The 11,666-nt window shown below is 41.8% G+C and overlaps 1 protein-coding gene across 1 annotated transcript; it reads left to right on the plus strand.

Moving 5' to 3' along the window:
* The first annotated feature begins 884 nt into the window (after positions 1 to 884).
* Positions 885 to 11,487, plus strand: LOC107102271 (niban-like protein 1). The gene is made up of 9 exons (XM_015401506.1): positions 885 to 902; positions 968 to 1,096; positions 1,176 to 1,281; positions 1,358 to 1,525; positions 8,537 to 8,652; positions 9,122 to 9,226; positions 10,701 to 10,863; positions 10,946 to 11,133; positions 11,233 to 11,487. Exons 1-9 carry the CDS (start codon positions 885 to 887, stop codon positions 11,470 to 11,472), a joined length of 1,233 nt encoding a protein of 410 aa, XP_015256992.1. The 3' UTR covers positions 11,473 to 11,487.
* Positions 11,488 to 11,666: the final 179 nt, after the last annotated feature.

Genomic DNA, 11,666 nt, shown 5'->3' on the forward strand with positions numbered 1-11,666 from the left:
TCAGTCAACCAATTGGGTATATTTGCAGCTGTCTGGCTTGAAGTAATTTTGAGTGCATCTTTCTTTTATTTGAATGTGATCGTCACGCGAGTCACTATAAAATGAATCGTTCTCATTCCCTAGACATCGATTTTGCAAAAATGTAAAGTAATCGATTCAAAATCGATAAATTGATTTTTTTTTTACCCTGCCCTAATTACTAGTAGATGGTTCTAGCATTAGTTATTCTGGATTCTATTCTGTTGCACCCAGAGTAAAGACAATGAAAAATGGTGTAAAGAAGGCAGCTTAGAGCAGAAGAACAGGAGTCTGTGAAGGAGTTCACTTCTAATGGTCAAACAGAGATGGGACAAAGCTTATGGTTTCTGGTTTAATGCAACAGAGGTAGAAGGTTTGACTAATGTTCAGGTTCCTTCTGTGTGAGTCAACTCCTGCTGCAGTCTGCACGCCCCTCTCCATGCAAATACTCTCCTGCTACCTGATCTAGCTCACACTTAACTCTTTCAAGTTTGGTCACAGCAGTCTTTAAACAGCCAACTCTGTAAACGCAGGCTGCAGGTGTTTATGTATAAACATTTTTTAATGATTTTTTTTTTTATCAAAGATGATTAATTTTTTTAATTAACATAAACATAACATGTTTAGATGTGCAACGCTGTCATTTTATGTAAAAAAGGAGCAAAAATGGCTTGTAATTCTGAGGTTCTTTTATATCAGCGCCACCTGCTGGCAGCTTTGTTCTATCAAAGGAGTTCCCTTCAGGTTGATTTAGATGGTTTGATAAATCAGGCTAAAAAAACTAACTGCAGAACCTCCTAACACTTGGTCCAGATCATACAGACTCTGGGATGTAAAGAGTTTTTGGATCTCTCCCTGTTGTCCAGATGATGAAAGCTTGTGAGGTTTGGTAGATTGGAGAAGATCCCAAACCATCTTTTCATTTTAAGTGCTTCTTTGTGTCTCTCAGATTCCTTTGGAGAACAAGTCCATCTTCTCTGGGTCGCTCTTCCAGTGCTTGGAGGAGAACAAGAAATGGAGGAGCCGCTTCCTCTTTGTCCCAGACACCTACAACATCAACTACTATGACAACAAATCAGTAAGAGACGCACACGGTGAAGATAAAGAAGGAGCCCTTATTGACATGCTAACACCTCCCGCCTCGTTTGACCCTTCAGGCTTATGACAAACACCTCCCCCCGAAAGGAACCATCAACTGTGCGGGCTACAAGGTGCTGACCAGCATGGAGCAGTACCTGGACCTGATCAGCAGCAGCCTGCCTGGTGAGTGCCGATGCAGTGGTGGAGCATCGCTCGTTTCCACAGCAACCGTTACTCTGAATCCTGCTTGTGTTTCCAGGTGTGAAAGCCAAGGTGGGCAGCGCCCCCTACCTGAAGTTTCCCTTCCAGTTCCCCCTGATCCTCTGGCATCCGTACGCACGCCACCTCTACTTCTGCGTGGAGACGGAGAAGGAGCAGCAGAAGTGGCTCGCCGTCCTGCAGGACTGCGTTCGACACACAAACGATGGTAAGAAACCGATCCTGATTGGATCCAGAACCGGTCCCAAATTAGTCCAGAACGGGTCGCCTTTAAGGATTTGTTATTGGAGACACAATGGAGCTAAATAATCTAAAGATTAGATCAGAACTGGTCCGTTCTGAACTAACCAGGAGTATCTCAGTGAGCGGCTTCCATCACTGGAAGACGCTGATCAGTATGGGGCGCCGTTTGTAGCTAAGCAGTCAAAAATTAGGAGCAATATTTTTGGTTATTTAGTGTTTTAACAGGATAAAATTCTTTTCCCAAAGTCATTTTTTTCACTGTCATTCATTAATTTATAAAAATGTTACATTGTTAAATACTTAGTGTGGAGCTAAATATTTAGTTTGCAAATTAAACAATTAGTTTGATAAATATTCAGCTCCAGACTAAATATATAGCTCGTTGACTTAACATTTAGCTCTAAACTAAATATTTATTTTGTAATTAAATGTTTCGCTCAAAATATTTATTTAACAAACTAAATACTTAGCTGGCTTACTGCTGGCAAAATATTTAGTTTATTAAATAAATATTAATGTATTAATATTATAGAATATATTTATTTTCTAATAGATTTGGATTTAAATAATTAACAAACTACATATTAAGTTTTGAGCTAAACATTTTTTTTTTTTTTTTACAAACTACTTTTAATTTGCAAACATTAAGTTTGGATATTGGATAAATTTAGACCTAAATTGAATATTTAGTTTGTAATTAATTGTTTAGCTCCAAATTAAATATCTATTTAACAAACTAAATATTTAACTAGCACCAAGCTAGCTAAATATTTAGCTAGTTTGGAAAATAAATATTAATATATTTATATTATAGAATATATTTGGAGCTAAATATTTATTTAACAGACTATATCTAATTTGCAAACTAAACATTTAGCTCTAAACTAAATATTTATTTTGTAATTAAATGTTTCGCTCCAAATATTTATTTAACAAACTAAATACTTAGCTGGCTTACTGCTGGCTAAATATTTAGTTTATTAAATAAATATTAATGTATTAATATTATTGAATATATTTATTTTCAAATAGATTTGGATTTAAATAATTAACAAACTACATATTAAGTTTTGAGCTAAACATTTTTATTTTTTTACAAACTACTTTTAATTTGCAAACATTAAGTTTGGATGTTGGATACATTTAGACCTAAACTAAATATTTAGTTTGTAATTAATTATTTAGCTCCAAATTAAATATTTATTTAACAAACTAAATATTTAGCTAGCACCAAGCTAGCTAAATATTTAGCTAGTTTGGAAAATAAATTTTTTTAGTTAGTTTGTTAAATAAATATTAATATATTAATATTATAGAATATATTTATATTATGATATATTTGGAGCTAAATATTTAACAGACTACGGTATATTTAATTTGCAAACTAAATATTTAGCTAGTTTGGAAAGTAAATTTTTTTTTTTTTTTGGTTAGTTTGTTAAATAATTATTAATATATTTATGTTATAGAATATATTTATATTATAATTTATTTGGCCGCAGACAATATATATATTTACTTTTAAGCTAAATATTTAACAAGCTAAATATTTAACTTGCAAACTAAATATTTAATAAAGTAAGATTTTTATAAATGAATGAATGAATGACATGGTGGAAAAATTACCCCCTTTTTTTTCTCTTAAAACCCGCTAAATAATCATAAATCGAATGTTTTACTGCTTAGCTTTACAAAAGGTGCGCCATAGATGACCAGGCTCGGGTCCGGACTTTGACTGGACCGTGGGAACACCTTGGTTCAACCCCAGTTCAAGGTTCAGCTGCTGGACAGAGACCTGCAGGCATGACAGGTTGTGGGTTTGATTCCCTTCCCAAACCCCCTGTTGGTGTTAACGTCAGTAACATGAATGTTGTTGATCCAGTTTTCACCAGCTGTGCTGCAGATCATCTTCCCACTGATCTTTGTCTGAATCACCAAATCATGATTTAGCTTTACTGGATCAGGATCAGTAGATTGCAGCTGAATTAACGTCAGAGCGCTCTATAAACTGGTCTCTATGCGCTCCAGTTTAATCCAGTTGTGTCCAATATTTTCCATCTGAAAACAAAGGGATAAACATGTCTCTGTGTTGGAGACAGACGGGTTTAAAAAGAGAGGAAACCCGATCAAACCAAAGCTCCTCGGTCGTCTCTAAAGCTTCAGAGCGTTTGTGAAGGAGTGGCCCCCAGCCTTCCAACCACAGCCTACCGTGGGAACCTGGCTCCCTGACTCAGTGGGATTGGCCAATCTTTGCTCCGTTTACTTTTGCTTCTTTGGAAATTGAGCAGCTTCCCTGATGACAGTGAAGGCATCCCCTTACATCCTCCCTTTCAGTTCTGTGTATCTGGCAGCGGACCCATCCGTGTAGTGATTACATCACAGCTGCTGGTGTCGAGTAGATGAAGGCAGAGCCTCCGATGACTCCACAGCTTCCTGGTCCTGAGGCGGCTCCCTCTAGTGGGCTGATAGTGGATGGCTCCCCGGGCGGGGGGGCTGTGGAGTGGGGTGAAACGTATAAAATGAGCAGAATCGGATCCCTCCAAATCTCTATGGATTAAAATAATGTTGTATAAAAAAAAGGGACCTGAACTCAGAACCGGTTCTGCTGCTAATGTTGCTACAAGATAGTGAATCACTGGTTGCTGTCGGTCTGTTTACTCATGGCATTGGCACAACGTCATGTTTCTCATTTCTATGACTAAACGTGGCCTGGTCCTGCAGATGTTTTTATGGGAAGCAGAAGAACAGACCAACAGCATGGAAAGCTAATGGTTCACAGCGTGTGATCTGCTGACTTAATGAGAACAGATGCGGAACCTGAAGCAGCCTTGAAGCTAATTTGCAGACGGAAATCCTCCAAATGTTAGATGAGAACCGGCTGTGTGGCAACAGGGCTAAAGGCTTTTCTGCTTCGCTCGTGCCGAAGGATCCGAGTCACACAGATTTGGTTTGTAAGGATGTTTGGAAAACTAAGCAGCCTGAGCTGCTCCCTGTGGGAATGGACTCAGCTGGTTCTTATCCCAATATACGCAAGGATGAAAAATCATAGGTTCTCCACTCTCATTCTAAATATGGGCCACAGGGGGGTGTATGTGCAGCTCCCTCCTTTCCTATTATCTACGTTGACTGTAGGGATCGAATAGACGATGTTGAACCGGACTACAAAAAGGAGGTCAAGCACCCAACGCAACGGCACCATGACCCAAACATAAGGCAAGGCAACAAATTCTGGGATCCAGGAGATCCAAACACAGAGCAGTCCGGCCTTTGCATCCATAGAGAGGAGGCAGAGATGATGGAAACGCAGGCCTATTTCCTCAGGAAGTTAAAGCGGACTCATGTTCCTCTCCGCCTGTGTGGGGAGCTTTAATGGGGTCATCTCTGAGTTCATCCCGACCTGCTGCTGCATGGCAAGGGTACCAGATCTACCATGGAGGACAAACTATCCAGACAAGGAACTTTAAGGGGCTGCAAGGTGCAAAAGATGCATGAACAACCGGTCAGTAGATCATCTTTGTGTGTGCCATCAGGCTTGTGTGCTTCTTTCTGGAACATGTCCTCAGCGTGAAGCAACATGGGACTGAAACTAGGACTGGATGAAGACGACATGTTTCCCTGCTCTGTTTGGGGCAAACGGAGAAATGAGGAACTTGCTCTAGAGGAACATGTAACAGCAGCTTTGTACAGTCTGCTTTAGCAGAAGCTCTGTAACCAACAGGTGCAGAAGTTTCCCTCCAGTCTGGAGCTGCAGCAGGATTGTGGCTGAATGAGTGGCTAGCGGATAACAGGGCACGGATTCAGCGCTTCATGTGGCTTCTGTAATAATTGAGACGGACAGCTTGTTTCTTGGTGCTAAAGAGAGACCATTTTAGGAACATTTCAACCAAAATCTCTGATTCATTCAAGGACTGGCATAATTATAAAGGGTAGCAAATCTGCTTCAAGCTGACCTAAAGATGTGAAACAGATCAGTAAAGCCACATAGAGGAATCGGCACATAGGAGGGGGAGCGCTGGCTATATAAGGAGAGATGTAGAATAGATAAACACCTCAAACACTGTGGAGCAAACAGGCCCAAATAATTTACAGGTTGCTTACATCAGAGGCTGCTGGCTGTTTATCCATTGGTGTTTATGAAGCGGTAGGAGCTCAGTGGGAGAGATGGTCCCAGTTCAGAGGGGTCCATCTCCACTGTCAGGGAATGTGTTTTCATCAGGTCTGAGCTCTGCTCTTCTATCTGTTCCTCCTCTGCTTTAAGGATCCAAGTACATCATTTAAAGGAACCATAGAAAATATCTGCATATAATGAGAGTTTAATGATACGTTCAGACTGCACGCTGCAGAGGCTGCTAGTTTACATGCAAAGTCAATGGATGATGCAAATCAAGGCGCGGCAAAACGTCCTGCAGCGTGTTTTGAGCAGCCGACGCAGCGCCTCACGAGCTTTTGAGCATCTAACACAAGGTGACTCGCTTCCGAAGCAGCAGCTGCTGGAGTTGGAACAATGAACTTTTGCTGCTTGACGCACCAAATAACCCAATCAGAGAAGCTGAGCTGGGAGCTGGGAGTCTGACAAAGCCTTGCTGATGCAGAGCGCTATGATCCCTCCTCTGAAACTGTTTAACGCCTAAATTAACTCAAAATATCGAAACCTGCAGGTAAAATACGTTTGATTTTATTACCCTGGTGCCTGCAGCTTGGATTACGTACATTAAAAATGCTAACATCTACTTCCAGCCGCCACGAACAGTAGCGGAAAACTGCGAAGAGGCGATCGGGCCAGAGGCTGCCATTGAACGGGATTCCCAGTGACAGAGCACCGCCTGTGCACGCGGGTCTGAGCGGCTCTGACAGCCAAATAATATTTGAAGGCAGGATCATAATCTTAGATTATTATTAGATTACAATTTCAGATGGACTTTCTCACTTAAAAACATGTTAAAACTACTTTTCACCCACTCATAACAGCAAATATAGCTGCCATTGTTACAGGAAAAGAAAGGATTGGGTAGCTCCGCCCAACGCGCATCAGGCCCACTTTTCGACCACCAGCTAGAGCAGCAAAGATGCTTCAGCCGTGCGTCAGAACTAAACTTGAACAAGCATCAACAACGTAGCATCACGCACGTTTTTGCTGCTTCTGCTGCTTGCGGTCTGAACTGTTCCTTTGGTTCTTTTTTTCTGGTGGTTCTGATCCAAACCGGATGAGTTATTCCATGGTACCTGTTAGAACTGATCTTTGAACGCAGTCCTCAACAGCCTTGTTTTTAGAAACAAGCTGCTAAATGGTGCAACAAGTGACGCCGCCTTTAAAAGGCCTATAGCCAGGAAAATTAACATTTTCTGTTGAAATGATGTTCCTTGGAACTCTGATTAACCCTCATTAATTCTGCTGTCTGAGCAGCAGCCCCTCCCTGACCTGTGAAACCAGTGGTTGGAGAATATCTTCCTAAGAGAGCAGCTAGATTAACCGCACTGTGCCAGCACTGTAAACAATCCAATCAGGAAGGGATGGTGAGGCAGAGAACCAACATTTCAGCCCAAAGTCCAAATTAGGAAGCTCTTTTAGGAGTTTATCTGCAAGGCAGGAACATCTAAAAGTTTCTACCAGGTTTATCATCTGCAGCCCATTAATGTCAGGGACCGCTTTGCTCCTGGAAACCCGCTCGGCCTGCTGGGATGTTGTTTATCTGTGGTTTATGTTAATCTAGATTAATTTCCGAATAAATCCATGTTCTGCTGGGAAAACTGGTTTTCACTCAGCCTGGGTGATGACTGCAGTCATTAGTAGCATATGGAGTTAAACCCCCATTTAATATTAGCTGCTTGACCCATTTCAATGGTTCTACTCTTGTTCTGTGTTGTTGCTGCTTTAAATGAACCTAATTGACTTTTTTCCATCTTAGTTTCTGTGAACTGATGCAAAGGATTCAGGTCCTTCTAAGCTGCGTACAATGTTTTAATCTCAGGTGTGATTTATTTATTTTTTTCTGACTGCGCATAGAGAGGCTTCGACTAGGCAGGGTGGGCAGATCTACACAGATTTTCTTCACTTCTGTGTCTGTGCTATACAAACATTGAAACAATTTCCAACATTTGACTTGGACAGATTATGAGAAGTTATAAAAGAAAAAAAAATGCCGGATCATTCTATAAAGCAAAGTCCCTCTTAACCAGAACAGATAGAGAATTTATACATTAAAAACATAACAAGATCTATGTCTAACGATACGAAAAAAAAAACGGTTTCTATGCTGACTGGGTGAGAGAGGTGATTCTCAGATGGAGATCCGGGAAGATTTTTATTTTTTTTTGTGAGGCTCAAAGAGGATCACCACTTTACTATGTCCATTAAATTTTTTTCCCCCTGAAGTTAATTTTTTTATCGAGGGAATTGATAAACTGCACTTTATATCCCTTGTTTTTGTGAGGCCCTTCTTTATCTGTTTTTTTTTGTTTTGTTTTTGTCCTTCATTGTTTTTGCACCCGTCAGTTCCGCTTATTATACAGTATACACGATGTTCGATTCCAAACTGACTCTTTCCTCATGCGATTAACAAATTTTATTTTGCATTTTCCCCCAAAGCAGATGTGTTTTACTTTGTAACTGTATCTCTCTTCCTGTCAGACCCATGAAATTGCTGCTGAATTGCTGCGTAGTTCAAATAAAATAGACCTGGGCTCTATCTCAGTTGGACCTATGCAGCCACCTTTTGTAAAATTGTGTCGGATGTGAGCATCCCCATTGACTTTCAATGAGCGCTGAACGCCACGACCTCTGACCTTACGGAGGAGCACATTAAGGAGGAGCACATGAAGCCTAACCACGACCAGAACATGCCTAACCTAATGTCCAGTCACACCGTGGTCCTCATATCAAAAAGGAAGTGAGGACAAGAAAATGTCCTCACTCTGATACCAAACCAGGACCCCACACCCACCAGCCTGCTAACAGATCTTTATTCTCTCTTCTTAGGTTTGTCCGAGGAGCATAAAGTCCAAACACCGGCTTTTACCGACACAGTCCGACTCTACCGCCAGGCTCAAGGGCACTTTGGCACCTGGGAGATGATGTGTGGCGTACCATCCCAGGTAAAACCTCCCCGGCCTGAGTTGGTTTGGACCTCGCCAACCTTTTAATGACCTTTTCTCCAGAACCGAGGAACCATGCTAGCTGAAAAGTGTCAAACCTGAGAGGTTTGACAGGTTCTGGTTGGCAGCAGCATAGCGCCACCTTCAGGTCGGCCCAGAGAGCCTCCTTTAGTTCTGTTCCTACTGTTGCATGTTTTTTATGTTTGTTTTTTTTTACTGATCTATTGAGCTCATTGTCTCTCTGTTATCATAAAGAGACAATCTGATTGGACCAATCCAGGTTAGCGCTGTTAGCTTCACGGGCAGAGGCCCGTTTTCAGTCAGATTCTGAGAATAAAATATTAAGTGGGACAGTCAGTGAGTTGATGGGAAGATTGGATCCTCCCTCCTGACCCCTGGTGGTGGACAGATGTTCCTGCAGGACGCGTTCTGCCTCCTCGGTTCTGTAACGCTGTGTCTCTCCTCATAGATCCTGTCTAACCTGGTGATGGACAGCCTCCTCCCTGAACTGAGGGAGCTCATCTCCCCCCGTCTAAAAGGAAAACTCTACGAGAGGCAGAGGAACTGGATGCTGGTGAGATCCTTCATCCTCAGCTCTAACCACTCGTCACATTTCCATCTGTGCTTCATGTTTTTTATACCTTTTTGTCAGCGAGGATAAATTTGTTGTAGTTATCCAAAATCAACTATGAAGTAACAAAAGGACGACAGCTTTTGTCTTCGTTGTTGGTCCTTCATCTCCTTCATCAACTTCATTGGATTGAAGCAGGAACTTGGAGGAGCTTCACTAGGAAACGATGATGATGATTTTAGGTTCTGGATCAACTCCTGGTTCTGGTCCACTGGGCTTTCTGTGTCTGCAGTCAACCAAACCAGCCCCTTACTGGTGAAGTTTCTCTGTCATCCAGGTCATAGTCCTTCCAAAAAAGCTAAAAAAAAAAACAATCCTCTGGTCTTTGTTTCCTAGATTGACGTTTCGCTTCCCATCCAGGAAGCAAAACGTCAAAATGTCAGAAATAGCGTTGAGTTTGAGGCTTTATAGAGTCAACCAAAAAAACAAAAGCCTTGTTTTTGCTTTGATTTAGGCTTTGTTCTTGGTCAACTCCATAAATCCTCAAACTCCGGCGAAACTTCTTCAAACTTAGAAACAAAGTCCAGTGGATTTTTTTTTTTTTTTACTTTTTTGGGAATTCAGTGCCCTTTGTGCTGATCAGCTATATGGAGATTCTGATTTTATCAGCCAGCTGGTCCAAAGACCATATTACTGGGTTTGACTGACCAGCAAACTGAGCTGATCAGAACCACACAGAGAACCTATAGGTCAGAGGTCACAGATTAGCGGACCAGGGTCTGGATCGGGACTCACCTGCTGGCTAATCCGGACCCAACCTGATTTAAAACATTTATAAATTACTGCATATTGTCCGATGGCAGTGTCTAACTTCACTTGCGCCGCTTCTCCTTTTAATACGGTGCCCTGCAAGGTTTAAAGCCTTGCAGGGCAGCATAAAGCCCACTGCCAACATTAAGACAGAAAAAAGAAAGAAAAGAAAACGGTCACTTCTTTCACCAAACTGAAAGATTTCAGTTCTGTACTTCAAAAAACACTTTGAATTTTTAAATAAAGAAATAGAGCATTTTTTGATGCATAAACACCTCTATTTTATTTCAATGTTAAATGCTGTTTAAAGTAACGCATTATAATTAAAAATGTCTCCGGACCTTTCCTGGTTGTTTTTTATTCGGCCCCAACTGATTTTTAATTGGTTACCCCTTCTATAGTGTCTAAAGTTGAGACTTTCATAGGACCTTTAGGGAACCACAGTCCCATCCCAGCCCGGACCGGGTTCTGAGAGCAGAGAAATTGTCAATTTTAAAATATTTCTGCTTTTCTTCATCTGAGAATCCGAACCCAGAATTTAAAGGATGGAATCATTTGACCTCATGTGGAAAAAATCCAACCAAAGTTTAAAACCTCAAACTGAAATCTGAGGGTCCGGTTCAGACCCAGACGCCTGGATTTACGATCAACTGTGTTCCGTCTGCAGATCAGCGACGCCGTGTACAGCTTGGTCCAGAACCAGTGTCAGACCCAGTATGAGGCCGTGGTGCAGAAATGTGAAGCAAGCCGCTCGTCTCTGGAAGCTTCCATCCGAACGGATATGGATCAGATCATAACATCCAAGGAGCATGTCACCAACAAGGTCAAAGGTCAGCACCACCAGCCTGGTCAGTGTTCTTGAACCTGAACCGGGCGTGGAGATAACTGACGTCTGCTCTGCTCCCCCTGTAGCCGTGGTTCTTCCCAAGGCTGAGAAGTTACTGAAGGTCAGCATCGAGCCGTACATCAGCTCCATCCTCGACGCCCTGATGGAGCCCACCAGCCGAGGCTTCTTCGAGGTCCGAGATGTGTTCTTCAGGGAGCTGGTGGACATGAGCAAGAACACCCTGAATAACGGCACCAAGGAGATGATAGCTCAGGTAGGCTGGTCTAAGGACCACCAAACATCTGTCATAACCATGGAAACGGGAGATTTGTCTATGAACATCCAAGCTAATTTCTCCTTTACTCCTCCTCAGCACATGGAAAAGATCTCCATGCTGGCCTTCCACCCAGTGAAGATGCAGAGCTGCTATGAGAAGGTGGAGCAGCTGAGTCTGGAGGGTCTGCAGCAGAGATTTGACGTCTCCAGCCCATCCGTGTTTGTTCAGAGGGCCCAGATCCTCATGAGAAAGGTACCATCTGATTCACCGGATTCACTGCCACCTAGTGTGCAGATTGGAAAACTGCAGCTGAGGGCCAACTTTAAGACATTTTAATAAAAGTTCTTATTTAAACATGAAACACAAACTCTGTGATAAAGAGAAACAAATGCAGAAGATTTTTATCTCAGTTTTGATTCATAAACCTGAATAGATTCTAGTTTTCTGAGGTGAATCTGATTAAAAACAAATTCCAATGGAGTTGGAGTTTATTACGGAAGAGGATTAGGGCCACTGAAAAAAAAAAAAAA

The sequence above is a fragment of the Cyprinodon variegatus genome, unplaced genomic scaffold (genome assembly GCF_000732505.1).
Source record: "Cyprinodon variegatus isolate N-32 unplaced genomic scaffold, C_variegatus-1.0 Scaffold1228, whole genome shotgun sequence".
In the NCBI taxonomy this organism is placed as follows: Eukaryota; Metazoa; Chordata; class Actinopteri; order Cyprinodontiformes; family Cyprinodontidae; genus Cyprinodon; species Cyprinodon variegatus.

What these genes read in the sequence shown, in the direction of transcription:
- LOC107102271 (XM_015401506.1), top strand. An exon ending in TGTCACCAACAAGGTCAAAG is followed by an intron (nt 10,864 to 10,945) that starts GTCAGCACCACC and finishes CTCCCCCTGTAG; the next exon opens with CCGTGGTTCTTCCCAAGGCT. An exon ending in CCAAGGAGATGATAGCTCAG is followed by an intron (nt 11,134 to 11,232) that starts GTAGGCTGGTCT and finishes ACTCCTCCTCAG; the next exon opens with CACATGGAAAAGATCTCCAT.